We start from the raw sequence: 27,571 nt of genomic DNA, 5'->3' as shown, positions 1-27,571 counted from the left end.
AGAAACTTTTGTGATGGACAAAAGAAAGAACGTAAGCAAGAGAGAAGAACGGGAAGATTTTACATGTGGAAGAAACGAACAGAAACCTATTCAGAGCCTCTTTCCACCTCGAAGAATCACACTTAGTTGGGACATTTTCGAGTTTCCAAGCCGTCATTCAATTCCTTCTTAATACGTAGTTTAAGATCACTTGATGTTATTGTTCTACGGGCTCATGGAGAATTGTACATATTGATCTAAGCAACAGTCACCTACCCAATCACTTCACATAGTCCAGATCCGCTGATCTAATACAATTTGTACGGAAAGATGGTGATGTTTGGCGAGCTGACGAGAGCCCCTTTTTGCTAAGCGAGAATGCCTCTAGTTGCAATTATAAAAATTTTTTAGAAACCATGGGAGCTGAATAAAAATGAAACAAATAATTGCTGGCATCCAAGATGCTGTAAATAACATTGGTAATCTCAGACGACAGTTTTTCCAATTCGCTTCGGATTCGGTTAGTCAGCGTCGCCGCTCTGCTTAGGCGCTACTCACCCTCGCCTCACCCTCTGCTCATGTTGCTCAGTCACGTTCCTGCCCTCCCTTGTAGTGACTAATCATAATTTACTTACTATTCGGTTCTGCCATGCGAAAGTTGTCAACTCTACACGACTATATTTAAGGGGACTAAGTCGGCTCCTAGGGAACCCAAACAGGATCACCCTAAAAATACATCGTTTAATCTCAAGGCAGATTCTTCTCGTAATATGACGTGCCCCTAGCTCTTTCCAAGGAGAACTTGCCTTCGCCCCCCTCCCAAATTTTTGCTCTTTCGTACCTTCTTCCACCAGTCTTCATAGTTGCAGTGCTTCGCGAGGCTAGCCGCCAGGACGTACGGCTCTATCCTTGTCTGCCGCCCAGGCGGAAACTTTGATCCTAGCGCTGGCTTGTCATCATAGAGAAATCCTTGGGTGCCACCTCCGCAGACTTATAGGTAAGACATGAAGGCTACAGTCAAACTGCTCTATTGGGTCAAAGAGTCACTACCTTTGCCTCCTTCCATGTGGGCAAAGTGAGTTTTTCTTTTCTTATTTTAATATATATAGGTTAATCTTCATCTTTTTCTCGGAATAGATCCAACGCGACTTTATAACGCCGGAGGGGGCCCAAGGACAAAGGCCGAGTAACAAGGGCAATAATATAGCTTTCTATTTCGTCCTTGATTAGGTAAGTTTCCTGTTATTGCTAATATAGTTATTTCTTGTTTAAGCAATCTATAGTTACTATTTATTATATAAACTAGGCGAGGCAAATAGTCTATTGTGATGGGATAAAATAGGAGTATACCGCGTCCCCTAATAGCATTGTGACAAGGCACAAGATCAGGAGCACATCTCAGTAGTTATAAAGGTTGTATTGCTTATCCACTTAAGGAGGATGAAAGGTCTAAATACACGGGCGGAGAGCACCAGAGCTGGAAAAACTATTCTCCCGAGAGAGGTACAGTTCTTCCCACTACATTACATTTTTAGTATTATTTTACCTTATAAAACATTATCAAGGAAAACTGTACTATTTTAGGGGTAAAGTATTATGACAACTTAGAAAAAGGGACTCGTTTATCGGAAAAGGGGTAGAATTCGTTTTATATAACCAGATAATATCCTAAGTTCGTAATTAGACTATTTATAATTTCTCCGAATTTATTTTCTAGGGAAAACAACTAGAGTGACACACTCTTATTCATCTAGTGTTAAAGCGCCAACAGGAATCGACAGCTACTTTGCTCTATAGCCTAGAGTTGGATTCATTTTTCTATGTATATGTGTTTTAAGACAAATAATAAGCGTGCCCAATACTCTACTTCCCGGCAAGGAATACCCCGAGTGCATTGGAGATGACATCCAGTCCTGGCTGTTCCGCAAACCGAAAAATCCCCAGTCGTCTTCCCGTGCTCACCTCCTCTCTCCGCGTGGTTTCCAGCGTCAGCGCCTCGCCACGACCTTGCGAGGGTCCATACACTCTCGCCACGAAGGTCTCCGCATCAAACGCCGTCCACGGTGCCTTTCCTCCCACAAACCTGATGACGTCGACGGCGAAATTCCTCGCCGACTGCGCCTGCGCGGCATCGAGGAAGGCGTTGAAGTTCTGGAAGAGGAAGGCCACGTCGAGGATGTGCGAAGCCTGGCCCTTGAAGCGGCCCTCCCACGGATTCGGCTCGTTGAAGAAGTACACGTAGGCCTTACTAGAGAAGCCCTCGGCAAAGGTGAGTACTGGCGCCGTGAGGCCGATGTCGGTCACGAAGTGCAGGATTGCGGTTACCGCTTCGCTGTCGGACATTGAGTTTGCCATTCCATACATGGTAAATATCGTGTCCGCCACGGTGTCGTATGGGGCGAGAGTTTTCCGCATGCTTGAAATGAAGGCGGTGATTAAAGGTCCTTTGCGGGCTCCCAACGCACCAACGACGATGCTTGCCTATTAAACCAGTATATCAATATGCATATCTATGTAGAGTCAGACAGTACTTGGTGATACATACGTCTAACTGATTGTTTCCAATAAGGAGGCCCTTGCACCAAGATTTGCCTGGCATGGTTGCGCTGTGTAGGTCAGCCACATCTTTGAATGTTGCAGCTGTTGGAATGAAATCGCCGTCCATTACAGGTTGCAGAGGAAGGCCTGGCGGCAATCTCGACAACAGCTCTTCAGCAGGGGTTTTCTTGAGTATCGATATTCGCTCTTCTGGAGTTTTGGCAGAGAGTCCAAGTGCTTCAACCACTGTCTTATATGTCATCTCGTGAACGAATGTTGGTAAAGGTTTCATCAGCAGAGTGGTTCCGCCCATGCTGATGGCTCGTGCAAACTGGGGTGTCTTGGAATAGATGTGCAGCGTTGTTGAGACTGTCGAGACGGTTAGCGATGAATGGCTTTTCTGTCAACGGGGATTGAGCAACAGACTTCCTCCTGCACTTTGTCCCCCGACGGTGACATTATCTGGATCTCCGCCAAAGCCAGCAATGTTTCTCTTAATCCATTCGAAAGCCACTCGCTGGTCACGCAGACCGTTGTTTCCTACGTATCCTTCCTTCCTTAACTCCTCCGATGTCAGGAAGCCAAATACACCCATCCGGTAGCTGTATTTACTTTGATCAGCTTATGTCTATCCCAAAAGCGCTCAGGTCTCATACTTGATGTTTATTGCGATGATCGGCTCGCCTTGTTCGATTGACAGCTGAACAAACCGTGTGAGGTCATACTGCGGCCAGGAATTTCCGCCATTGGTGAAGCCTCCACCATGTATAAATACAAAGCAAGGCAGGCCTTTTCCGCTTGAGGCTATTGTGGGGACGACGATGTTAAGATTGAGTCCGTCCAGTTCTGATGACGCGAAAGCACGCTCTGGAAGACTTTGTTGAATGAAACCATACTCCACTTTGCAACCAGACGAATGAGTCACCACAGAGGGCCTTTCGTAATTTATTAGCAGGCTAGATAAGAATCACGTGTGGCCATAGCTAGACCTACCCGTACTGCGTGGCATCGGTAACCTTTGAAGGGGCCGGCGAGAATAACTCAGACGTTGCAAAGCGAGCTGTGAGCCAGGCGTATTTTAGACCTAGAAATTGATTGACCGTCTCTCCCCATATAGGTCTGAGCTCTCCTAAAGTTGGGTGGTTGAATGTTTTGGACATGGTGATCGTTGTAGAAGCTCTTGTTAATGTGAATCGGCGCGGATATCGTGGAACTGGGATATATATATCTACCTTATGTACACGTACAAATGTAGAAGCACAACTGACCAATTTTGATAACTTCCTTACGAGTTCTATTGAATTGTTAAAGGAACCAGTGCATAGCAATGATTTGACACCGTACCTACGACGATACGACGACGTGTATCGTGCCGTTGGGGAAGGCTTTGCAGGGGTTTGCGGGCAAACACGGTTCGCTTAGCTGCCCCTTATCTACCCCCGCCGTGGTGACCTCCTTCCATGTGGGGTACATATGGGGTAATTGAGGGGATGAAAGCGATGTCATGCCCAAGGCACGTGCAACCTTCACACCACTTGTGTAATACAGCATAAGGTATACAAAACAGACCCGCCCCTCAGGGTAGCCACAAAACAATTGGTCTCTTCCAGACCTGCGAGCCCTGACACGAGGGAATGCTTCTTATTCAAACTGTACACTAGTTGCACTCCTATTTCATCAGACATCCGACAATGGTTCACCTCAATCCAAACACGACGCCGGCGGCGGACGTTCCAGTCATCGAGCACGCGAAAGTCATAATTGTCGGTGCTGGACCGGTCGGACTGTTCCTCGCATTGAAGTTAGCAAAGGCCAGTATCCAGGTTATGGTGCTAGAGGCCGAGAATGCAGTGCTCCAAAGTCCTCGAGCAACGACGTGAGTGTACTTCCAGATCTATCTGAGATGGCTTCTTCTTCCCGCATCTGACGCAAATTCTCTAGGTATATGCCCATCGTTCTAAATGAGTTGGAGAAAGTTGGTCTTTACGAGGATGTCGAGCGAGCTGGATTCAAGAACAAGGAGGGTGTTACATATCGGACGTCCAACGCTAAGGGGGGCAATGTCCTAGCCCGTCTCGAAATGTCCCAGATTCCGAAAGGGGCTGTCAAGTACGATTTTGCAGGAATACACCTGGGGCAACACAGCCTGGCCGAAATACTCCTGACTCACTGTCAACGAGAAAAGAATTTCAGCATTAAATGGGGCCACCGTTTTGTTGGCGTCAAACAGGGTGGGCCGCAGGATCCAGTGACGGTGAACTGTCTTGCAATCGGGGAGAAGTTTTTCACTTGCGACTATCTTGTTGGCGCGGATGGAGCAGGTAGTTCTGTGCGGCGTTCACAGTGCATTGCTTTCGAAGGCTTCACGTGGCAAGATTTCCGATTCGTGGCGTCGAATGTCAAATACCCCTTCGAAGAGTATGGATTCACCACCGCAAACATGATTGTAGACGAGGAAGACTGGGCTGTGATTGCCAGGACAGGACCAGGTGACGCGCCATGGCGAGTCGCATTTGGCGTGCGGATGACCGTTCCCGAGTCGGAGATCTTGACGCAGATTCCCGAGAAATACGAAAGGCTGTTTCCAGGACCGAGGCCGCTCAAGTATGAGCTCGTCAGTGCAAACCCGTATTGGGCACACCAACGAGTAGCCGCGACGCTGCGTGTTGGGAAAGTGATTCTCTGTGGAGATGCTGGGCATGTGAGTAATCTACCGCCGTTTCTGTTGTGCAGCTCTGATCATCGTCACAGTCAAATAATCCTATCGGGGGCCTGGGACTCACGACCGGTCTTATGGACGCTGCAGCCCTCGGAAATTGTCTCATTCGCATCTACACGCATGGAGAGGAGGCGGATGGATTACTGGATCGCTACAGTAGGGTCAGGAGAAATGCGTGGATGGAATTCACCAACCCTGGGTCTATTGATTTCAAACTGCGCATCCATTCTACCCATCCGGAGGTTGAAGCCTCGCGCAAGGAGTTCTTCGATTCTCTGAACAGCGATCCAGACATCAGCATGAAGGTGGCCACTATGATGAACAACGTCGTGGAAGACGAATTTGCATTGCCAGAAGATAGTTTTAAAGACATCCCTGCGACTGCATAGCAAAACGCAGTAAATAAGATATAGTAAGAATTAATAATGGGTCCCCGTCCACGAGTAAAACCAATGGTGAAGCAAATTTTGTGCCCACTGACACAGAGCAGGAGGATATATATGTCAAGAACCAAGTGAGTCTGTGGATTGCCTTTCTACCTGTCCTGCTAATTTCTAGAAATATTCGGTGACATAGTGTGTGCCGTTTTAGGAGTGACAAGCGTCATCTAGTTGATACCCCTATCTATTCCAGCCGAGATATATGTCTGTGACGAAATTTGGCAGGTAGCGATATTCCTTTAAGGAGATTTAGCGAGAAATAAGTATAAACAACATAAGTGGTTTTTAACATTGACTTAAATACAAACAGATTTTGAAGGCTATAAAACCAGGTTGATTAAAAACCTTGCAGGATTACAATGAATATCGATAACCCTCGATCCCGTAGATGACGGCACCTTTCTCAGCTCGCTTGTTACAAAGATGATAATAGGAGCCCAAACCTAACATCCCCAGAATGATACAAGAGGCCATGGCAATTGAGGTATACAGCCCCGGGGTGTAATGAGGAGCATCCTGTGTTCGGAAGATGAGACTCCCGATGATGCCTCCCGAAGCCCCTCCCCACATCGTCACGACTGCCATGATAGACCGCTGACCGGACCCTATTGCGTTCGTCTGCGCGAGAGAAATCTGTGCAGGGACGTTACACTGGCAGCCTATGGTTGCCAAGAAGACGCCCAGATAGCGGACTTCATTGGTGAATTGAGATCGCATGACTGCCAAGAATTAACTCCAATATGTAGAAGCCGCGGTATTGTGCTGACTTACGGATGAATCCAATGATCATGAGGATGCTCTGGAAAATGATGATAGGAATACGCATTTTGGTTTTGTCGCTGATGTAGGATCCGATCCACAAAATTCCGATGGTGGGGAGATAGGGCCATGCGGAAAAAAGACTGGCTTTCAATCCAGTATAGCCCATATCCTATACAGGGTCAGTACTAAACCAAAGGCGGCGGCAGTGATATTTACCGTGAGAATTGTCGGCACGAAAAAAGCAAGGGCATAGGTGGACGAGTTGGTGAAGGTGAATAGAAGCCAAGTTATCCAGGTTGTCCAGTCAGTCAGCGTCTCTTTGAGAACCTTCCAAGTAATTAGCTCGGTCGCCGAGTTTCCACGGTCGCGCTCGAGTCGAGCCATGTACAGATCTTTGTCTGCTGCTTTAAGAAAGCAGGACTCTTCAGGGAATGGAGCAAGGCAGAAATAACAGATAATGGCAATAACCATTGTCGTACCACCTTCGATCTATTGCGTGTTAGTATCTGGTCAATACCCAGGGATGGTGTACTTGCTGCATAGATCCACCTCCAACCCGCCATGTTTCGGATGCCCCCCATAAGACCGAGCGCATACGATAGCACTCCCGCAAAGGCCGAGCTGAGGATGCCCGCAGAGTAGGTCCAACCGATTCTCCGGTGAACTTCATAGCGACAGTACCTGATAGCACCAGGCTTAATACAGGACCAACGAGTATCCTCATAAGAGAGAAGACATACCATGAGCTAATGATGTATACCACTCCCGGCAACAGTCCTCCTTCGAAGAGCCCGAGCACAAAGCGAAGGAAGGCTAGGGCCCGCCAGTTGTGAGTGAAGGCCATGCCGGTAAGCACAGCTCCCCACGAGAACATGATGAAGGCCAACCAGACGGCCGGGCGAAACTTGACCAGGAGGTGGTTGGAAGGTAGCTCGGCGAGGATGTACGCCGGGAAGAACAGGAGGAGGCAGACATTGTATCGATTGCCCGTCAACTCCAAGTCTTTAGTCATACCCAGCACCTTGGCCGATCCGATGTTGATGCGGTCGATGATGGAGATGGCAAACATGATGGCGAGCGGCGGCAGCACACGGAAATCGATCTTGCGGACGAGACGATTCTCTCGCGCGAGTGATGTGGCATTCGGGTCAACTTTTGAATAATCTTGTGCATATTCAACGATCTCTCCGATGTCCTGGATTTGGTCCTTCTCATTGTCCATGGTTTGATGTGCCATGGTCTGTTTCTGCTTGGAAGGAAGGAATGAATGAATTCTTTTTATTACACAGGATCATTGACTGCAGCTGGAGTCAAAGGGCATCTCTATAGGCAATATCTCCTCCGTTCTTCCCCACATCGCTTAAAGGGAATAGAAAGCTTGATGTGTGTGCGATGCGGGGTATAGAGTCTGGGGTATGGCAAATAGTGTCCCCCGGAATGGAGTCCGTCATTTCGTATATCGAGTGGACGCTAGACCCCACCCACGGACTACTATTCTCTAACTGTAGAACCCCACGCCTTGCCAAGTCGTTCTCTCGACGATTACACCAGAACCCCCGATTACAACTGATATCTGGGGCATTTGACCCGGCCCTTGGCGAAGCTTTTTGGCATGGTCTTTTGGGGTAAACCTCTTCCTCTGTAGAATATGTTTCATAATCAAGACGAGTATTGACCCCCGCATCAGTCTTTTGTTAAAAGAGTATGTCGAAACCTGTGGCTATTATCACGGGAGCTGCGTCTGGCATCGGGTTGAGCCTTACCCGTCACCTTCTCAGCTCTGGGTGGCGAGTGGCAATGGCTGACCGCAACGAGGAGAAGGGCAGAGCTCTCGAAAAGGAGTTGGGTCCCGACGTGATGTTCATGAAGGTGGACGTTTCAAAATATGACCAGCAAGCAGCCCTATTCCAATCCGCATTCGAATGGGGCAACGGCCGCCTCGATTTCCTCGCAGCCAATGCAGGTATTGATGATCGCCAAAGCTTGTATGAAGGAGTGCTCAATACACTCGGGCCCCCGCCAGAGTTGAACACGGATTGCATTCAAGTGGACATGATCGCGGTGCTGCAGGGTGTCTGGCTTCTATCACACTATGCACGCCGCAACAAAGTGCCCGGCGGGAAGGTGGTGATCACTTGTTCGGGAGCCGGAATCTACCCGATGGAAACAAACCCGCAATATACAATGGCAAAGCATGGAGTAAGTGTGTTGATATCCGCGTGCATTCCGAGATACAAGTATGTGCGTGCTAATTACTGTGCTCCAAAGCTCATCGGCCTTGCTCGATCTGCGGGTCCACGCTTCAAGGAGGAGAATGTGACAATCAACTGCATTCTTCCTGGTTTTGTCAAGACAGGGTTGGCACCTCCTGAGATGATAGACAGGATGCCCCAGGAGTACGTGACGCCTATGTCAACGGTGCTGCGAGCGTATGATATGTTTCTGCGTAGCTCTAAAATGACAGGTCAGGCGGTAGAGTTATCGGGAGACCAGCTGCACTTTCACTCTGTCCCCAACTATCCGGATGAGATCTCGAGATGGTTACATGAAGATGCAAAGAAACTGTGGAGTGAGGTCTATGCAGTAGGAAGTGCTCCAAAGTCATCGTAGAAGAGAAAATTTGAATCTGGGACAGATGTAACTACGTAAAGATCAAGTCCTTTGCGCCGAAGTGTCTATAGAAAAGGTACAAAGAGTCGCCCCACAGCAAGCTTGCAGTTGAAGATACGATTTGAATTAAATTCCTAATGTGTACAAAGAAAGAGATTTCAGATCTCAACTGGGCGAAGGTCTCCCCGACGTTTGACAACGTCCGGGTCTTCATATTCTGCCATCCAGTCCGCAGGAAGAGCCAGTCCCCATACTCTATGGCGCATGGATCTCTGATTCTCTGGTACTTGCAAAGCCTTGTAAAGAGCCTCATCTTTCTCTTTCACATCAGGGTTGGCGTTGACCAGATACGCCGTCATCCCATTCTTCTCAGCCACATCGTCAGACTTCCAAATGCCATCTGGATCCTGTCCGTGCCCACCCTGCTGCGCGATACGCTTGAACTCAATTGACTGCTTGTTCGTCTGCTCGTGCCAGCACTTTCGACGCAGCTCGTCCCATCTGTCAAGCAGCGAGTCAGGTGCATTCCCACTGATGACGGCTGTCAAGGCTCTTGCTAAGGGACCAGCGTCCAGGATGCCAGTCGTCAGGCCTAATCCCCCAATCGGATTGTTAAGATGTGCAGCGTCGCCAACCAGTATCACATGACCTTTCCGAAAACGAGCAGCGCATCGTTGATGGGGACGATATGAGTTTGCTTGCTTGACAGTGTACCCTTCACCCGGGCCAGGTAAGAAGTTTTTGAATCGCTGTGGCAGCTCTTCCAAAATCTGATCTTTGGTCATACCCGGTTTGACACCGTAGGCAACTCGCCACAGATCGTCGTTACTGATCTTGGCAACGATAGCCCAGTTGATGGAGTCGATCATAAAGTTCCGATTCGTGAAGCCATACTTGTCAAATGGATAGTATACATTGGTTGCGACGAACTCTTCTTTTGGCCAAGTGAAGCCTTCGAAAGCAATGCCGGATTCAGCACGCACTGTGCTCCGTCCACCGTCAGCGCCAACAAGCCACGACGCATCGATGATCTCCTGGTCGTTGGGTTCCGAGTGATGCATCCCCGCTCGTGCTACGGTGACACGCACAGATTCGGCTGAGGTCGTAATGTTACTTATTTTGTGCCCAAAGAGAATTCTCGCATTTGTTTCCTTTTGTAGATGCTGTAGGATAGTCTTCGTGAAGTCGGACTGCGAGTAGTTCAAGCCGGTCAAGAATGGCTGGTCGCCTTCGTTTGTCGAAATCGTCGCCAGGTGCTCCTTCTTGTAACCGGGACCCGATTTCCACCACGAAATAACTGCATCTTTAACGCTGTCCCGGTACACATCCTCATATACTCCTGCTTCGACCATTTCAGCCAAAGCGCAGGGTTGAAAGGCCATTGCCCGGGGAGCGGTGTCGACATCATCTCTCTCCTCTACAAGCGTGATCTTGATGCCATTCCGAGCGAGGATCAATGATGTGAAGACTCCGACTGGACCTCCACCTACTATGAGGACTTGGGTCTTGTGGATCTCGATTGAAGCCATGGCCAAGTGAGTATACGAATTCCCACTCCCAGGTTGATGAAAAATCCAACGTCGCTGAGGTCACGGATACAGGAGTTGTCGTAGTAGATATCTGGCATAGAATTGGCTTCATAACAACTGGTGGCCCGCTTCTCGAGGAAAGATAGCCCTTACACCCCGCCTGCGGCTAATTCCCCCACCGCCATCTCAGAATTGCCTTTCTGTGATCCCTGACTGACACAAACGGGGTATGAAATGTACCCATCTTCGCCTACCCCGCCCTGCCATAAGCGCGGGGTCTCCACCTTCCGCACTTCACCTGCCTGTTTAATGTTTATAAGACATATTCACGGTTGTCTATCTTCTTGAACGCGGTTGATCGTTCTAATCGTCGAGAAAGATACGAAACTCCATCTTCATAAAAGTGACTACCTTGCTACAGCAGAGATATTTCGGTCTTCCCTTAAAAATCCTCCCTCAGCATTGCAACTACCACGGGTCACACACAATTCTACCACTCGTTCGATTTGGGACCTGAAAAATGACGGAGTCTTCCGCTTCCACCATGTTCCTTCGGGGCATCAAGTCAGGTGGTGTATTCAATCCAGCATACACGTACCTTGGATTCCCAGGATTCTTCGTTATAGCCTCTGTCCTTGCCACGTTGGGTCTTACCTTCTACCGCCTTTGGTTCGAAGACAAACGCTTAAGACACCTTCCGCCGAAAGTCCCAGGACCGCCAATTATCAACCAGACGTTCTACCATATGCAAGATGATCTCGCTACCAATGCGATCAAGTGGACAAGCGAATACGGCGAGATTTATCGCACACGGACGGGCACGACAGATTGGATATGGCTCAACTCCGGAGAAGCCGTGAAAGAAATTATCGATCGCAAGAGCTCGATCTATTCCAGCAGGCTGCTTAACCCGATGGGGTTTGAGGCAGCGAGTGGTGGCCGGAGAGTGGTCTTCATGCCACGCGGCAAGCAATGGCGTACCATTCGAGGCATCATCCATAAGCTGCTCACTCCCAAAGCTGCCAAGTCATATGCTCCGATTCAAGTCTTTGAAGCAAAGCAACTTTCTGTTGATCTTTTGGATTCCCCACAAGGTATATTTGTAAACACTCGTCAATTTTTACATTTCATGCTAATTGCTCACTTGCAGACTTCTACATGCACAACCGACGGTACACGGCCAGTTTAATCCTGCAGATCACATATGGTCGTCGATTACCCAAATGTAAGTCATTTCTTAATCTGGTGAAACCGCGTCTAACCAGAATAAAAGTTGAATGCGATGAAATCCGAAAGATTTTCGAAGTCCTGGTCAGGTTTGGTCAAATCAGGAGACCCGGTCAATGGCTCGTGGACAGCTTTCCCTCGCTCGCGAACTTCCCTCCTTTCGATTTGGTCAGCAACTGGCGCCAGTTCGGGAAAGAATGCCATCTCAAAGATTCGAAGATCTGGATGGAATTCTGGACACAGATGTGCCAGGAAATCGAGGCCGGGACCGCGCCGCACAGTTTCGGCAAGGGCTTTGTAAATAGCAACTGGGCTGAGAAAGGACTGGATGAGCTTCAGGCTGCTTACGTCTTGGGCACCATGATTGAAGCTGGTTCGGAAACTACCAGTGTGCAACTCAACAATACCTTGGTAGGAATCCTGTCCAGGGGTCAAGAGGTGATGAAGGCGGCCCATGAAGAGCTCGATAGAGTCGTCGGAAGCAGTCGCACACCAACGTTTGATGACGAGAAGAACCTCCCATATATCCGAGCAATGGTCAAAGAAGTCAACCGATGGAGATTCGTGAACAAGTTCGGCACTAATCACTATGCGACCGAAGACGGTTGGTACAAAGGCTATTTCATCCCCAAAGGTGCCGTTGTCATGATCAACATATGGGGCTTGCAATATGACCCAAAGCGCTTCCCGGAGCCAGAAAAGGTACGTCATGTCTACACTGCTCTATACGCGAGAAAGAACTGATCCGGGATACCAGTACGAGCCCATGAGATATTACAACCACAAGCTGAGCGCGGCCGAATCGGTCTCCGCAGCTAATCCAAACCTGCGTGATCACTGGTGCTACGGAGGCGGACGCCGCATCTGTCCCGGCATGCACGTCGCGGAGCGAAGTTTGTTCCTCAACATCGCACGCCTGATGTGGGGATTTGATGTGTATCATGCCAAGGATGAAAATGGGGTCGAAATTCCCGTGGATGCGACCTTTGGAGGCATGATTCCCGGAGCTACCGCAGCGCCGCAGCCCTTCAAGTGCGGTGAGTTTGCCTGATCTTGCTTTTTTGTTGACTTGTTGCTTATACAGTTCTTAGATATTCGTGTCCGGACCCCCCAGCATGAGAAAATTCTCCGTCAGGAATGGATGGATGCACAAGCCGAAGGCTTGAAACTCGAAGATATCAATTTTGAGGGGGCGGAGGAGGATGTCAAGGCATAGTCATTCGGCAATGTACAATGTTGGGGAGGGAGGTACAATTAACCATGTCGGATGCTAGTTGCTTCGTCGGCCGTAGTATTTATGTCCAGCAAAGTCTCAGATACCTATGCATTTTGTTAAGCTAAAACACCTACATCAAGTACTCAACGAGTGATGTATGCTGGTCTCCGAGTACGGCAAGATATTCAAATTCTCACAATGGACGATTCCACCTCCACAACTCCCGCTCAAATGTTTCCAAGTAGAAAAATGCTCGTGTGTTGAGACTTATCCCATCACTTCAAAAACTCTGCACAAGAACCTTATTTAACTTTTAAAAGGGCTAGATGAATGGAATTAGAAAGTATCAAATACAAGGATCCACAGTAGTAGAAGGATTCATAGTGGAAGGGTTGATATTTGGAAGTGTTGTGATTAAAATAAGCGAGATGGGACAGGAGAGCTGGATGGGATAATAGGCTCTCGCTATTGTTGACAATCCTAATTTAAGAATATCACACTCTATTTGATTTTCACACGACGTTTTCACAAGGTCAACCTACTTTCGCCAAGTCACGTAACATCTTCACCAGCTTCATAATCATAGAGCAGGACTTCATATATAAATTCTACTCCTCGAACGTAAACAAGTTCGCCGAGCTCCCACCATCATTCGGCAGGCCGCCCAAGAACCGGACCTCCAGCGTGTGCAGATTGCCGCCCATGATCTCCTTCTCTGCATCCTCGGTCGTGAAGGCTTCCAAGTCGTGCTCGCAGTCTAGATACCTCCCTCGCATGCTGTTCTTGACGCGCCCGCTTGCGAGGGCCACGCAGACGGCCGCGGCGAGATCGACCGAAGTGTTGAAATTCTTCAGCCATTTGGGACGGTTGGCTACGAATTTGGGATACGCCGATGCGACCTCCGGATCCATCGAGCCTGTGGATTTCATTAGAGCGATGGTCATCCTTGCCTTGAGTGCTTTTGACGAGGTGTGGACTTACGTCTTGAGAGATCGGTCTGGACCGCCCCTGGATGAAGGGCATATAGTTGGATTTTGTCTCCCAGGCCATCGGTATCAAGGTCCTTCTGCACCGATTCGGTGAACTTGATCACGCCCGCCTTGGACACGCCGTAACTCGCCAGGTAGGGCACCGTGACCGTGCCTGCGCGGGACGCTATATTGATGATGCATCCGCTGCCGCGGGCTTTCATCCTGGGCAGCACCTTCATCGTTGTCTGTATGACCTGAAATTGGGAGTCAGTCTTGGGGGCTCGGGATGAAAGCAGACCCGGCTAAGGACGTACTCCGCCGAGATTGACCTCGATGTCCCCCCAGATCGCGGCGTACGTCTCCAGTAGGATGGGCTTGGCATTGCACACGCCTGCCACGTTGATGAGGATGTCAATGTCTCCAACTTTAGAAAAGATCTCGTTAAACACAGCATTCACCTGCTCCTGCTTGCTCACGTTGCATGCAAACGGCAGCGCTTGGGAGCCGTGGCCTTCGCAGAGTTTGATGGTCTCCGCGAGGTTGGCGACGACGAGATCGAGAAGGACGACGGTAGCTGCACCTGCCAGGGCAAAGTGCAGCGCGATCTGCTGGCCAATACCGCGACCCGCCCCTATAGTGGCGCGTGATTCAGTCTTGATCTCTTCTCGTGGATTCGGGCATCTTCTGAGAGTTTCTCACCGGTTACGAGAACCACCTTGCCTTTATGGGCGTTTTTGAAATTGGCGGCATCGATGTACGGATATATGCTGCTGTATATTTTGGGTGAAGTGGTTGGCATTATGGCTTCCTGATTTGAGGTGTCGTAGTCTGCACCAAGCTCAAGAACAGATCCTGAAGATGAACACTGAGGAGGCAGGCAATAATGTAAGGTAGTCTTTGCCTCGCAAGGAATCATATCAACTGGCATTTCAAGGTATTGTCCAGTTCCTTTCCAGCTCCGGTAGCTATCGGCCACCCCGCAACACGGTGCAAGGCGGGGTGCCTGGATCGAGGAGCAGGTGTGCGGGGGCCCCGCGGGAACCACGTCGGGTGGGGTGTTCTCCACAGCGAGGGCAAACGCTCACGTTCACGCTCACCAATCACAGAGCTCTGTTGACTCCGTGGCGTAGGGGAGGCGAAGTTCGTCTCGATACCTATTTTCTCATCGTGATATCTCCATACCTCTTTACTTTTGCTGCGAATGATTTTTCGGGAGAATGGCGTCCGCTCAAGTTGAAGACGAGACGCTGCAACTTGCCACATTCCTGTCGCAACTGGCTTATGAAGATCTCCCGCAAGAAGTGATTGAGCGCTCCAAACAAGCCATCTTGAACATCATAGGCTGCGCTCTTGGATCCGCAAATGCGTCTCCCCGTCGTAAGGCCCTTGCTGCGCTTCTCCCTGGCGCGCCAGCAGAAAGGGGCGCATCCGGGGCTGTCACAATATGGGGCCGACCAGAACGCACCAACTTGGAGGATGGGGCAATTCTCAATGGCATTGCGGCGACGACGGCAGACTACGACGACACACATTTGGAAACAGTCATCCATGTGGCGTGCACCGCCATCGCGGCGATTCTCCCATTCGCAGAAGCACATCACCTATCCGGCAAGGAAGTGATCTTGGCTTTCGCCGTCGCCGTCGAAACACAGTGTGCTGTCGCGTTGGCAGTATCTCCGTCGAGTTATGCAGATGGATGGTAAAGGATGAATCTCCAGTTTGATTTTATTTCTTATACTGAATAGCTAATACACATGCGGGTAGGCATATCACTGGTTTAACGGGATCGTTCAGCGGCGCGGCGGGCATTGCAAAGTTGTTACGGCTCCCTCCCAACCAGTTCGCGGCAGCATTGGGGCACGCATCCAGCATGGCATCGGGGACACGTGCGATGTTCGGGACAGACACGAAAACGCTGCACGCGGGCCAACATGCGCGGAACGGTATCACGGCTGCGAAAATGGCGAAAGAAGGGTTTGCTAGCTGCGTCGCTCCCATTGAAGCGTGGGCGAGACTGGTTTCGACAACCATCGACACGAGTCAGATCGCAGCACTGGCCCGCGGTGGGCCGTGGCAGATACTTCGAGTTTCGTTCAAGCCATACCCGTGCGGGATCGTGATCCATCCGCTCATAGATGCCTGCCTCGAGATGTATGCCTTCTTCTCAAGTGCCAACAAAACGGCAGAGGGCCCGAAACGGGTGGAAGATATCGCCAAGCTAGAGGTCGTGGCCAATCCGCAACTGGTCCGGCTTTGTAATGTTCGACACCCGCGCAACGGCCTTGAAACGATCTTCTCGCTCTATCACGGCTGTGCGGTCGCTTTGGTTCATGGCCGCGCGGGTGTTGCCGAGTTCTCGGACGCTACGGCTGCTCATGACGCTCAAGTTTATGCGGTAAGGGACCTTATTACGGTGCGCATAGACGATAAGATGAGGGATGATGAAGCAATCCTTCATTTCAGATCACGACCTTCCTCAGGAGGTGCCATTTCGGAGAAAACCATACGAATAGAACGAGCCCTCGGGTCAGTGGAGAATCCTCTAAGCAAAGCATTCCTCGAAGAAAAGTTCTCGAGGCAGGCGGAGTGTTCTCTGGACAGAAAATTTGCAGATGCCATCATAAAGGCATGTTGGGAGCTTGATTTGGTGGAGGACGTTAGCGACATCGTGAAGCTGCTGGGCGCGACACGGGTATAGATCCGTAGCTACACAATCGTTACTTTCACTTCTCGCTCCGATGACTGTGTTTCATAAAGGCGAAAGAGGGGCTGGTATTAGCTAGAATAATCTGTAACACTTTTGTCGCATTTAACCTTGAGTCTGCCCCCTCTGGTCCAGTGCCGCTATGATCCTAGTTTCGTGTAGTTGCAGCTGCTCTGCTCTTCTATGGGCCACTGCGGTTAAAGGGTCAGTCAGGCACGCGTTGTGTATCTTGAAGAGTGATGTCACTTACAGGACCATACCCAGCCTTGACTCATCATAGACTGAAGACCAGCAAGGGATGCAATTGCAGGGTACTTCTTAACTTGCACCTCATGGCACATCTGCTCGTCCATCTCTCGTACGACATCTTGGACGATACGATGTAACAATACCGCGTTTGGATCCGACCGTCTCTCCCTTGAGGCTGCGAATACCCAACAAGATACAAGGAGCGCTGCTACATTAGGTTCCAAACTCTTGTCAAGCGAAAGAGAGACTCACCTCCTTCAAATCCAGATAAAACGTTATGGAAACCCATCTCCAGTGGTGCGGTGCGTGCGACATTACGAAATCCTTGTTTGGCGCGGACTAATATATAACCAGCAGCGAGTCTGACTGCCTGAGTGAGATCATTCCACTCGATCTCGCTTTGCGGAGTCAACAGTTGCTCCCACGTTTTCCATGATATTGCACCGTTGACCGTCGGGAGGATATTTCCCCTTATGGAGTTTCCGTTTGGTGCAGCATCTGGTGTCAATCGAGGAGCATCTGACAACATCTTGAGTTCCAGTGATGCCTTCAAATGCTTTAGCAAGCGAGACGCGTAGGTATGATAACAGGCAGTCAAGAATAGCGGGACACAGTCCGCGAGTAAATGTTCATTTTTGCCGCTTGGGGAGTGCGCCGGTCCTTGAGAATGGTTCTTCCAAGTCTTCTCCCACTCCTTCAAGGACTTTTCTGCAGATGGTACCCAATGAGACCTGGTATTACTCGAGTCCAGTGATGTCGTACGTTCGAGGGTCAGGATATAGACCAAGAGCCCTGCAATAAGGACAAGCGTTCCAAACGGACTCACTTCCTCGGTGAGGGGGCCACCTTGTATCAAGATTGCGAGGGAAGAAGTAAAGGTCACGGGATGTAACGACTTGGCCCCGTTGGCAGTCGCTGTTAACCAACCGTCCTTTGACGATTCTGTCCAGATTTGTTGTGAGCAAGGCAGTTGATGGTGAATATGTCCGAGACTGGGGAGGTGCACAGGCACTTGTCCATCAGCGCCGAATGCAGCGCAAAGAACCAGCGTCCACAGCTCAACCCTAGTTACGTCAATAAAAGAGCATAATAACGAAGTCGCAGATACTTACCTTCTAAAGGACTCGGCGTAAATCCACGAAGTCCATTCATCACTAGAATGGCCGCTGGGAATCCCAGCCCGGAATATCTAACAATTAGTATGGTCCTCAGAAGATGAAAGGAATAGGCAATAACCTACAGACTCAGCCTTCAAAAGATGTACGAGACCAGCATCGACCAGGGTACCTTTACTACTACAAAGAGCATATTGAGCCAGCAACACTCGGCTCTGTACTGTGCCTACAACTCCATAAGGATCTTGTTCGTGGATATCAAGTAGTGCCCCTTGCCTTTCTGCCTGTGACTGGTAAATATCTCCAAGTGCTACAAGGGTGATATATAGTGCCCACCTGTTCTAGACACTCGCTAGCCATGCTATAAAGAGCAGATGCTCTGTCCGGTTCACTAGCATAAAGAGCTCCAATAGTGAGCATCGCCAATGTGAGTGAAACTTTTTCATAAGTCGTTAGCAGGAAACCCCCTCCCCAGACTGAAGGCAGCTTACCTGGTGCATTGTCAATCTTAAATGCGGCAAGATGTACGATTGGAGTGTGAGGGTCGAAATATTGGACATAAGCTTTGAAATAACGATTGATCATGTTTTTTGAAAGTGGCAGCTTTGATATTGAGAACAAATTAATCATCTCCACACAGGTGCTCACTTCTGAGTCGGTCACAACAGGAGAGTTCGCAGCATCATAGGTCTTATCTGTCGTAGCTATAACAGCATGGAGGTACTCTTCGTCTTCCGAGAAACCCATGGATTGGGAAGCATGGGGCGCAGTAAAGAAGAAGTCCTCGGACTGCTCGCCTAAGAAGCCTATTAAGGGCGTGTGTCGGCCTGGAGTAGACTGTGGCATGTTGGTTGAAAACATCGTCGCTAGATCGTTGATGTCAAAGATGTTTGACTCGCCATCTGGGAACCACAATGACTCTTCGGGTAGATATGCACCGCTGGATACATCTGGCTGAGGAGCCTCAAAGTTATCTGGCCTTGCAGGGACACTGGCGCTCTCCACATCGCTTGGTCTGTAGTTGTTCTCCACTGACTCGGAAAATCTGAGATCTTGTGACGCGTCCATACTGCTTGGCTTGTCTACTTGTTGAGGATTTGCATGGCCGTAGAAGCCTCCTAATCTCAGGTTTCCTCCACTCGGACCTAGAGGATAGCCGGATCCTACTGCCATAAGACCCTCCCCAGCACCGATGTCTAAATGCTCGCCACCTAGTTGAGATCCAGATGCCTCTGTGATATCCGTGTTCGCAGACAGTGGCGACGAATTCGGGCTTGGCACGTCAACATCCATCACAGAGTGGGGGGCGGCTTTGAGGTCGAGATGAAAATTCCGGATGTGCCGTAGCATTGTATCTCTTCTAGCGAATTTGCTACGACACCTACGACATTTGTACGGTTTCTCTTTACTGTCTGAGGGCTCTTACAGTTAGTAATCGGGCTTGCGATTAGATCAGGGCCTGCATAAGATCGACTTACGAGATTGCTCGTGCCGCCGGAGATGTTCTCCTCTGATGAACGCCTGGCCGCATATTGAACAGACATATTTGTTCCTTGAGGCCTGTCGACAAGCAAGCTGTATCGGCTGAAGTCCATCTGCGTCCTGGCTACGTGCCGTTCCTCCATCGTTGGTCTGCTCATAGCCGTGACCCTCGAGGCCTACAGGGCTGTCATGATCCGAAGGCATGACCGTGCCTTGAGATAGGGACACCATTGATGCCCCGTCAGCTCGTAGAGATCTTGAGCTGTCGCATTAGCGGTCAAATTGATGGTTTTCAACGGGGATCGGGGTGCATGACGAAAAGACTTGGTAAACTGCGGGGAAGAGCTTCTCCGAAGTAAGCGACTGTGCAGGGTTGGTGATTGGCTAGGTGATTGACTTACCCTTTTTAGCTTAGTCTCGTAGCTCGATCCTCACTCTATTGGGTGGGCGCTTTGAGCGTCCGTTTAGGGTTTACGTTTACATAGAGAGCTTCATCCATCATTCACCTTAATTCAAGCATATTCTGCCCTTTCTGCCCTTCTTTTGACTACCTGCATCGCCTGCGCGTGGCCCTTTGTTTGGTGATTCCAACCTGCGCTGTGGGGATGCGCACGTGACTCCGTTTGGTGCCTTTCACAATCTCCTTCTCGAAATGACCTTTCCGAGGCCGATTATACTTATACTTCCCCCCTTTCGATTGAAATCACCAAGTCGACTCTTGCCGCCTGGACGTATGCTAAGCATTTCTCCTTGATGGTCAAGGGAGTGTGCATCATCGCTTCGGAAAAGGTACCTCCTCCAGACAGACACCACTCCCGCTTACCCCACCCCGTGCCCACATTCAGTGTCGTGGGGTCTTCTCCGCCGCGCCTTGACTTCCATATATAAACTTGTTCCTCGCGTGTTCCACAACTCGTACTTCGATAATTTCTTCCACCATATCTAACATAAATCCTCACCACGGTAGACTTTGCAGACATGCCTGAAGAAGTGGGTGCCGAAAACTACCAAGACATCTTTCATTGGGCGGAGACCCAGAAAGATGGCGCCATTCCTTCGTTTGCTGTTCGTAAGAACGATCCCTATGAGGTGAGTATGCTTTGGAGTCCGCAAACATCAGATACTCGAATAGATTTCTTATTAACACGGAGATAAATAGTATTTGAGCGGTTTCAACAACAGGTATACCATCGTCACAAGCACAGATGTCTTGTCTTCACAACTAATATCCTTCAGCTTTGAATCAGAAGCCATACCAGGAACCATTCCCCAGGGCCAGAACAGTCCCAGATGCGTTCGCTTTGGTCTATACACAGAACAGATGACGGCGTCAGCGTTCGTCGCTCCTCGCCACTCGAATAAGAAATCTTGGCTTTATAGAGTCCGCCCAGCTGTGGCACATCAAGGTTTTGTGAGTCCATCCTTCAAGCAATATAACCACAAAACCCCAGCACACACTATGTCTTTCATCTGACAGCAGTCCACGGGCTAACATCTCTCGCAGACGGACATGCCAGACAATCCGGACACTGAGGCAAATTTCCTTCCTCTCAACCCTCGCGTGCATGTGTCGCCACAGCAGGTTGCCTGGTTGCCTTTTGAAATTCCAGCTGGTTCGGACGTAGACTTCGTCTCCGGTTTGAAGACTGTTGCAGGCTCTGGGGATCCCAGTCTCCGCGAAGGCATTGCCACACATGTCTACATGGCCAATAAGAGCATGGACAAAAGAGCTTTTGTGAACTCTGATGGGGACTTTCTTATTGTCCCCCAACAAGGCAGCTTAGATATTCAAACCGAATTTGGACCACTCTTTGTTCAACCTGGGGAGATTGTTGTCATACAACGCGGCCAACGATTCCGTGTAGAGCTGCCGGACGGTCCTTCCCGCGGTTACATCTTAGAGATCTGGGGAGCAAACTTCGAGCTGCCAGAGCTCGGCCCACTCGGCGCCAATGGGCTTGCGAATGCCAGGGACTTCTTACATCCGAAGGCACAGTACGAAGTGAAGAAGGAGAAATGGGAAGTTGTTTATAAGCTTAGCGGCAAATTCTTCTACAGTACGCAATATCACTCGCCCTTTGATGTTGTTGCTTGGCACGGGAACTATGTAAATGCACCCTCCACTACTGCTGTCTACATAATTATCGCTAATTTCATTCAGGTCCCATACAAATATGATCTGACAAAGTTCGTGAATATCGGGTCAATTTCCGTCGATCACATCGACCCGTCAATCTTCTGCGTCCTTACCGCGAAGTCTCGTGACCCAATCGCGCCTTTGGCCGACTTCCTGATCTTCTCTCCACGCTGGGATGTTGCATCTCACACCTACCGGCCACCATATTACCATCGGAATGTTGCCTCCGAGCTTATGGGGCTCATCTATGGAGAGTACGGCGGCCGCTCAGATGAATTTCAACCTGGCGGTGTTTCCTTTGAATGCGGCATGGTAAGTGGCATTTATCTGAGCACAGATTCCCTCTTTCAAACGTCTCGCGAGTTATTTTTATTCTCGAGACATGTCTTGAGAGTAAATAACTCACGAAATGTTGTCTCAACTCAAGAATATTTCCCTGGTTAGGCAATACTGACTCCGAAATTAACAGGTACCTCATGGAGTCGCTTATGCAGAATTCAAAGAAGCTTCTGCAAGCCCGCCGCCCCTGATGCAGATATCTAAGGGAGCTATTGCTATCATGTTTGAGTCGAGCCGGCCTTTTACTATTACTGATTGGGCTTGGTCTAGCGACAAGAAGCACGAACATGACCCCAAAATGTGGGATGACCTGGTTGACAATTTCTCAACACATGCAAAGGAAGTTGAGCAGATGTTGCAGAATGAGACGAGCCAGGCGCTCAAAGCTAAGAATAGAAATTGAATTGGTTTTGGATATGAGCGGGACTTGGGGAACATGGGCCGTATTTCATTGTAGCTAGCTATTGAATACAATCTGCTTTAGTTCTCTAAATACCTCGCACAGACACAGACTCCACCAAGAGGAAGATTGCCAATGGACGTACTGAACGTAACACGGGCAGTTTGAAGATGATCGTCTCGCATAGACCCGTTAATGGCACGTGAAAATATTCAGTAGAGCAAAAGCCCGGAGAGTATCAAAGACAAGGTCAAATACTCGGATAACTCCTGAATATTGGGGGCCGCGAGACAGGTAATGGGACTACGTAACTGGAAATAGTGGCCTGGCTAGTTTTCAATTCACATGAGCTTCATTTACTCCTACGCAAAACCATGATACTGCATCCAACGTTCCATTATTGAGGTCCAGCTCTCTCTGGCGTGTCTTCAACATCCACGGTCTAGTCACGAGCGATTAAAAACGTGATCCCGTTTGCACCTTGTCGCGGTGGCGCAGCAGCATTGAGGTGATTAGCGTAGCGTAGCGGTCTCGTTGATTGTTTGATTTCAAAGCCACTCGAGCCAAGCGCTATACCCCACCCTATCTGTAAAGTACCCCGCAGCGCACCGACCTCCAGAACGCTGGAACTCCACATCGATTTCTTACCAGCACCATCAGCAACGTCACGCTCGTCTCCTTGATATTCGAGATAATTAAAAAAAAAATTGTGATCCTCTATGCGCCAAGTTTCAGCGCGTCCAACATTCAGTACGATGTCGAAACGGGTCGCGATAGTTACAGGTGCAGCGTCAGGTATTGGCCTCGCGTTCACAAAACACCTCCTGTCTCGCGGCCACCGTGTTGTTATGGCTGACTTCAATGCACTGGAGGGCGAAAAGCAGTCTGCCGAACTCGGTGAAGACACCCTATTCATACACACAGATGTCGCATCATATGCGGGTCAGGCCGCCCTGTTCAAGGCAGCTTTCGAATGGGGAGGCCGGCGACTAGACGTCTTGTGCGCCAATGCAGGCATAGCTGACAGCCAGAACATTTATGAAGTTGGCAGCCCGGTGAAAGAGGACGGCACGGTAGAACCGTTGAGCCTCCAAACAATCGAAGTAGACTTGAATGCCCCGATTCAAGGGGTGTGGCTATTCAAGCACTATGCGCGCCAGAACGCGGTACCAGGAGGAAAGGTGATAATCACGTCGTCTGCAGCTGGCTTCTAGTAAGTTCGTCGAGAGGAGTCGCCGTCAACGTCCTTGATTGCAAGAGCTGGATAATAACCTCGTGCACTTAGTCCCATGAGCACAAATCCACTATACACCGCCGCAAAGCACGGATTAGTCGGCTTCACCCGCTCCTGCGGTGAGGACAGCCCCTTCGCCAAGGAGAGCATCACCGTCAACTGTATCTGTCCGGCCTTCGTGCCCACGAACCTCTGCCCGCCACACATGCTCGCGCTCTTCCCCAAGGAGCACATCACGCCCATGACCACCGTAACCAAGGCCCTGGACACCTTCCTGGACACGGCCTCTATGACCGGGCAGTGCGTGGAGTTGAGCCTAGATCAGTTGTACTTCAGGAAAATGATCGATTACCCGAATGCGAGTCAGAGATGGCTGGGGCAGGAATCGAAAAAGTTCTGGGAAGACGCATATAGTTAAAATTCTATGAATTGACTTATTAACCTATTTTACAACTCTTGTGTAAGCATCACCGTGTTAGCTATCTGTTATGGCTACTGTTTGAACAAACGATTCCTTAATCACTGCTGGCACGTAAAGTGCGACGGTTCGCCACTTCATGTTGGATTTCATCGAGTCTCGCCGTTGATGAAAGCTCATACTTAGTTTCATATCGACAGCTATTATGTTGATAAAAAGCCACAATTCCTTGGTCGCTGCATTGCGGCTTCAACAGAATGAAATATATAAGCCTCACTTCAAGTCTGATCTACGCCATACGTGCCAAAGTCGAGGAAGTTTCCCAGCATTCCATCTCATCAGGTTCAGAAACTTTGTCCGCGCATAGTTTTCCTTCGACGAAAGTATGTCAATCTGTACAACAGTTTTCATCCAGGGTGGGATGGCTAGTGGGGGTCTGACGGAGCCGTTTCCTATGCCCATGGTGAATTGTTGAGCGCAGGTCTAGCTCGTTGAGAGGTGGAGACTATGTTTTGCTCGAGCTTTTGAACTTACACTCAGTACCTATCGCTAGGAATCTAGGGACTTGAAGCCTGAAACTCCGGACCTTAGGGAGGAACCCAACAAGAATTCCCCAGTTGGACTTCGCTAAAGTAGAACCCCAATTACAACAGAGTGTCCGAACGCACGTGGGAGGCGTAGGACGATTGCTATCAGTTGGGATGACCTCTCCATTGGAAGACCGATCATGACTGGGAGAGATTCACTAACCAGGCAAACTACTTACCCATCACTAAGAGTCGTGCGATTTATTGGAGTCATATTGAGCCAATTATACTAGATTCAGGGAGTGGTGTTGTTTGGTGATTTTGTCACGTCGGCTAATATTCGGGTACGCAATGAGTTTCGTCGCTATTGGCGTATCAGGGACGTTTGTACGGATCAAAGTGTTCTCGGATTCATCCTTTTCATGTTGCTTGTGTAATCAATCACCAACAATGATATTCACCTGGTGAGTCTAGCAAACGCCAGAGTCCCATGCCGCGAAAAGATAACGAAATCACGGGAGAGCGCCGCCATGCTCCATTAGGCCGTCCGATTTGAGCATGCGGGGATATGTGGGGTATGTGGAGCCTCTTGGGAAGCTAGCGGCGGGGCGGGGGTTGCGTCTCATTGAGGGCTAGCCTCCATCTTTTACCCCGTCTGCTGGGCCCTCTTCCAGCATTTCTGACAGCTTGAGATACTTAAGTATACGAAGCTCTGCATGATCTAGAGACAGCTCCCAAGACCATCAAAGTCTAAGTTTCAGAAACGAAAGACTCGCGGTGCTTTCATTTTTCCTAAACGGATATCACAATGGCCTGGGGAATTCTCGAATCAAACCGCCTGGAACATGTTCCTGGGACATCTCTTCTCGAGGATGACGCCGTCGGTGGTAGTGTTGTCTCTTCAACGCTGAAACGTGCAACGGGCAAACAACAGCACATTGTCCTGGTCCCACAGCCCTCCAACGACCTCAACGATCCCCTTCGTTGGCCTCTTTGGCAACGCGACTTGATGCTGCTGATGTACTTATACGTTACCTTGTTGAGTGTAGGAGGGTAAGTCAAAGCCATTCTTCTCCAATGAAAACTTCATCTGACTAGGATCACAGGATCGGCCCGTTACTGTCGGCATCGGCTCTCATCTTGGTGGAGGACTTTAACATCACTTTCACCGAGGTCTCGTTATTGACCGGATATCAACTTTGTGCAGTGGGGGGTGTAAGTTCTCCATTTATCCAAGGGGAGGAAGGCAAAATCTCCGGACGCCTGGCTAACATCGTTGTCACCTAGATCGGGATTTTCATATCGGCACTGTGCCATAAATACGGGAAACGGCCTGGGTTTCTATTTTCTATCACAGTAGCTTTTGTCGGTACCGTGTGGGGTGGTGCAGCACAAAGCTATGGGTCGCTGTTGGGAGCGAGAGTTGTTCAAGGTCTTGGTACCGCCATGTGGGAGTCTGGTAAGCCATCCAGCCCACTCCTGTGGTGTAACATGTCTAATTATTATAGTCATGTACTCGATCATCGGCGATTTGTACCATGTCCATGAGCGTGGCATTCGGGTTGCAGCCCTAACTATCGCAATTTCAGGTCTAGCAAACCTTCCTGCTCTACTTTCCGGGGTGATCACCGAAAGACTTGGATGGCGATGGATGTTCTGGATGCTAGCAATCTTCCTGGGCATTGGCGTTTTCCTGCTTGTAATTTTCGGCTGGGAAACAGCCTATAACAGAGCACCTATCTATAACATAGACACGAGTTCTAACAACGTAAGTTTCAATCCTTCACTCGGCACCCTCAGTAACTAACATAACCCCCATAAAGAACATTGATCTGCTCAGCGCCATGAAAGAAAACCATTCGTACGTTGAAAATGTCGAGCCGAGTGTAGACACTGTGGAGAAAGCTCAGGTAGGGGAGGACGCCCCGAAGCCGCGCAATCCATTCGCCAAGCGTTTACTGCCTTTCAGCGGAGTTTACTCGCCAGATAGTATCCTTTTGATGCTTCTCCGACCCTTCACCATTCTCGCCAACCCGGCTGTGATCTGGTCGACCCTCTTCCTCTCGATCACTACTGCCTGGTTTGTGGTGATCAGTTTCATCATCGCACAAATCTTCTCCGCCCCGCCATATCTGTTGGATTCTGCTCACATCGGCTACATGTCTGCGGGACCATGTATCGGTGGCATCTTGGGGTCTGTTGTTTCCGGCCTGATGTCTGACCCTCTTGTAATTGGCCTTGCCAAGAGGAACAGGGGAGTCTACGAACCGGAATTTCGGCTCATCCTCTTGCTTCCTTTCCTGGTCACCGCTAGCATTGGATTCTTCTGTTTCGGCAATTTTGTCGAACGGGGATACTCGCCTGTAGTGATGACTGTTATCTGGGGCATCGCCCTAGCATCACAGCAGTTCATGTCCGTTGCTGTCGGCACATATATAATTGACGCATACAGGGACATTTCGGTGGAGGTGTTCATTATCGGCATGGTTGTGAAGAACTTCCTCTTCTTCGGCCTCTCCTGTGAGTCTCAAAATACCTCGAGTACAATTGAACAAGCTGATTTTTTCTTCACAGTTGGAGTAAACGATTGGGTAACCAGGTGGGGTTCCGCCCGCGTGTTCGACACTATCGGAGGCATTGAAGTGGCTCTCTTTTTCCTCTCCATTCCAATATGGGTCTGGGGCAAGCAGTGGCGTGCTTATTTCCACTTCAAGCATATCTCTTAAAGTTATATAATGTAGCCATGTTCCTTGCTGGTAGCTTTAATTGAGGACTCTATATTATTCGAAAGTTTTCTGCTATTCCGCTTCGAGAAGAAAACCCACTTTATGACTCTCGCGTTTGTAATTTGATGAGCTCCGTACAGACAATATCAACCCAATTCAAGTGCTAATGGAAGAATGAGCAAACACAAGTTTCGCTCCGCTGCCTCGTGAGCAGACCTCTAGCTGAATCATTTTCCTTCTTCCTCCCGA

At 49.5% G+C, this 27,571-nt stretch overlaps 12 protein-coding genes across 12 annotated transcripts; 7 read left to right on the top strand and 5 right to left on the bottom strand.

Moving 5' to 3' along the window:
• Positions 1-1,842: 1,842 nt before the first annotated feature.
• LY89DRAFT_654275 (alpha/beta-hydrolase) lies at positions 1,843-3,977 on the bottom strand (the record flags this gene model as incomplete). The annotated part of the gene is made up of 6 exons (XM_018212292.1): positions 3,862-3,977; positions 3,511-3,811; positions 3,174-3,452; positions 2,944-3,119; positions 2,525-2,886; positions 1,843-2,460 (listed from the first exon to the last, which is right to left on the bottom strand). Exons 2-6 carry the CDS (start codon positions 3,675-3,677, stop codon positions 1,843-1,845), a joined length of 1,602 nt encoding a protein of 533 aa, XP_018065951.1. The 5' UTR covers positions 3,678-3,811; positions 3,862-3,977.
• An 87-nt stretch (positions 3,978-4,064) lies between these two features.
• LY89DRAFT_688802 (FAD/NAD(P)-binding domain-containing protein) lies at positions 4,065-5,666 on the top strand. The gene is made up of 3 exons (XM_018215777.1): positions 4,065-4,393; positions 4,459-5,218; positions 5,269-5,666. Exons 1-3 carry the CDS (start codon positions 4,209-4,211, stop codon positions 5,623-5,625), a joined length of 1,302 nt encoding a protein of 433 aa, XP_018065950.1. The 5' UTR covers positions 4,065-4,208; the 3' UTR covers positions 5,626-5,666.
• Positions 5,667-5,944: 278 nt separating this feature from the next.
• Positions 5,945-7,660, bottom strand: LY89DRAFT_710106 (MFS general substrate transporter; the record flags this gene model as incomplete). Its single annotated transcript, XM_018217808.1, has 5 exons — positions 5,945-6,395; positions 6,448-6,607; positions 6,655-6,927; positions 6,975-7,119; positions 7,179-7,660. 5 exons carry the CDS (start codon positions 7,658-7,660, stop codon positions 6,031-6,033), a joined length of 1,425 nt encoding a protein of 474 aa, XP_018065949.1. The 3' UTR covers positions 5,945-6,030.
• A 482-nt stretch (positions 7,661-8,142) lies between these two features.
• Positions 8,143-9,048, top strand: LY89DRAFT_594436 (uncharacterized protein; the record flags this gene model as incomplete). The annotated part of the gene is made up of 2 exons (XM_018209803.1): positions 8,143-8,637; positions 8,707-9,048. The coding sequence occupies 2 exons, from the start codon at positions 8,143-8,145 to the stop codon at positions 9,046-9,048; spliced, it is 837 nt and encodes a 278-aa protein (XP_018065948.1).
• Positions 9,049-9,182: 134 nt separating this feature from the next.
• On the bottom strand, positions 9,183-10,234 carry LY89DRAFT_688799 (FAD/NAD(P)-binding domain-containing protein). Its single transcript, XM_018215776.1, has one exon. It carries the CDS (start codon positions 10,107-10,109, stop codon positions 9,207-9,209), a length of 903 nt encoding a protein of 300 aa, XP_018065947.1. The 5' UTR covers positions 10,110-10,234; the 3' UTR covers positions 9,183-9,206.
• An 887-nt stretch (positions 10,235-11,121) lies between these two features.
• On the top strand, positions 11,122-13,020 carry LY89DRAFT_739019 (O-methylsterigmatocystin oxidoreductase; the record flags this gene model as incomplete). The annotated part of the gene is made up of 5 exons (XM_018220430.1): positions 11,122-11,671; positions 11,728-11,802; positions 11,851-12,506; positions 12,562-12,841; positions 12,896-13,020. 5 exons carry the CDS (start codon positions 11,122-11,124, stop codon positions 13,018-13,020), a joined length of 1,686 nt encoding a protein of 561 aa, XP_018065946.1.
• A 608-nt stretch (positions 13,021-13,628) lies between these two features.
• Positions 13,629-14,790, bottom strand: LY89DRAFT_674167 (NAD(P)-binding protein; the record flags this gene model as incomplete). The annotated part of the gene is made up of 4 exons (XM_018213416.1): positions 13,629-13,936; positions 14,002-14,245; positions 14,306-14,622; positions 14,691-14,790. The coding sequence occupies 4 exons, from the start codon at positions 14,788-14,790 to the stop codon at positions 13,629-13,631; spliced, it is 969 nt and encodes a 322-aa protein (XP_018065945.1).
• A 409-nt stretch (positions 14,791-15,199) lies between these two features.
• LY89DRAFT_654259 (2-methylcitrate dehydratase PrpD) lies at positions 15,200-16,689 on the top strand (the record flags this gene model as incomplete). Its single annotated transcript, XM_018212291.1, has 2 exons — positions 15,200-15,690; positions 15,756-16,689. Exons 1-2 carry the CDS (start codon positions 15,209-15,211, stop codon positions 16,687-16,689), a joined length of 1,416 nt encoding a protein of 471 aa, XP_018065944.1. The 5' UTR covers positions 15,200-15,208.
• Positions 16,690-16,744: 55 nt separating this feature from the next.
• Positions 16,745-19,842, bottom strand: LY89DRAFT_228046 (uncharacterized protein). Its single transcript, XM_018206013.1, has 8 exons — positions 19,538-19,842; positions 18,551-19,471; positions 18,396-18,496; positions 18,185-18,343; positions 18,057-18,133; positions 17,197-18,008; positions 16,946-17,149; positions 16,745-16,886 (listed from the first exon to the last, which is right to left on the bottom strand). The coding sequence occupies exons 1-8, from the start codon at positions 19,770-19,772 to the stop codon at positions 16,801-16,803; spliced, it is 2,595 nt and encodes an 864-aa protein (XP_018065943.1). The 5' UTR covers positions 19,773-19,842; the 3' UTR covers positions 16,745-16,800.
• Positions 19,843-20,036: 194 nt separating this feature from the next.
• Positions 20,037-22,479, top strand: LY89DRAFT_688794 (homogentisate 1,2-dioxygenase-like protein). Its single transcript, XM_018215775.1, has 7 exons — positions 20,037-20,330; positions 20,509-20,630; positions 20,701-20,723; positions 20,778-20,952; positions 21,046-21,648; positions 21,703-21,990; positions 22,148-22,479. Exons 2-7 carry the CDS (start codon positions 20,520-20,522, stop codon positions 22,418-22,420), a joined length of 1,473 nt encoding a protein of 490 aa, XP_018065942.1. The 5' UTR covers positions 20,037-20,330; positions 20,509-20,519; the 3' UTR covers positions 22,421-22,479.
• A 572-nt stretch (positions 22,480-23,051) lies between these two features.
• LY89DRAFT_688793 (uncharacterized protein) lies at positions 23,052-24,093 on the top strand (the record flags this gene model as incomplete). The annotated part of the gene is made up of 2 exons (XM_018215774.1): positions 23,052-23,630; positions 23,703-24,093. Coding segments are annotated over exons 1-2 (821 nt in total), but the record flags the coding sequence as incomplete, so codon positions are not given.
• A 1,198-nt stretch (positions 24,094-25,291) lies between these two features.
• LY89DRAFT_710102 (MFS general substrate transporter) lies at positions 25,292-27,323 on the top strand (the record flags this gene model as incomplete). Its single annotated transcript, XM_018217807.1, has 6 exons — positions 25,292-25,649; positions 25,703-25,811; positions 25,884-26,055; positions 26,105-26,364; positions 26,420-27,116; positions 27,171-27,323. The coding sequence occupies exons 1-6, from the start codon at positions 25,405-25,407 to the stop codon at positions 27,320-27,322; spliced, it is 1,635 nt and encodes a 544-aa protein (XP_018065940.1). The 5' UTR covers positions 25,292-25,404.
• Between the last annotated feature and the right edge of the window lie 248 nt (positions 27,324-27,571).

Source organism: Mollisia scopiformis (assembly GCF_001500285.1).
Source record: "Mollisia scopiformis unplaced genomic scaffold LY89scaffold_23, whole genome shotgun sequence".
Lineage (NCBI taxonomy): Eukaryota > Fungi > Ascomycota > Leotiomycetes > Helotiales > Mollisiaceae > Mollisia > Mollisia scopiformis.
This window is presented reverse-complemented; position numbering and strand designations above follow the sequence as displayed.

Bases quoted from the DNA above. Each gene is read 5' to 3' on its own strand.
- LY89DRAFT_688802 (XM_018215777.1), top strand. From the start codon at position 4,209: ATGGTTCACCTCAATCCAAACACGACGCCGGCGGCGGACGTTCCAGTC. The intron at 4,394-4,458 runs GTGAGTGTACTT...CAAATTCTCTAG, and splicing joins CAAAGTCCTCGAGCAACGAC to GTATATGCCCATCGTTCTAA. The intron at 5,219-5,268 runs GTGAGTAATCTA...TCATCGTCACAG, and splicing joins TCTGTGGAGATGCTGGGCAT to TCAAATAATCCTATCGGGGG.
- LY89DRAFT_688799 (XM_018215776.1), bottom strand. From the start codon at position 10,109: ATGCATCACTCGGAACCCAACGACCAGGAGATCATCGATGCGTCGTGG.
- LY89DRAFT_228046 (XM_018206013.1), bottom strand. From the start codon at position 19,772: ATGGTGTCCCTATCTCAAGGCACGGTCATGCCTTCGGATCATGACAGC. The intron at 17,150-17,196 runs GTGAGTCTCTCT...CTAATGTAGCAG, and splicing joins TTTATCTGGATTTGAAGGAG to CGCTCCTTGTATCTTGTTGG. The intron at 16,887-16,945 runs GTAAGTGACATC...CTTTAACCGCAG, and splicing joins TCAAGGCTGGGTATGGTCCT to TGGCCCATAGAAGAGCAGAG.
- LY89DRAFT_688794 (XM_018215775.1), top strand. From the start codon at position 20,520: ATGCCTGAAGAAGTGGGTGCCGAAAACTACCAAGACATCTTTCATTGG. The intron at 20,724-20,777 runs GTATACCATCGT...AATATCCTTCAG, and splicing joins TTGAGCGGTTTCAACAACAG to CTTTGAATCAGAAGCCATAC. The intron at 21,991-22,147 runs GTAAGTGGCATT...CGAAATTAACAG, and splicing joins TTTCCTTTGAATGCGGCATG to GTACCTCATGGAGTCGCTTA.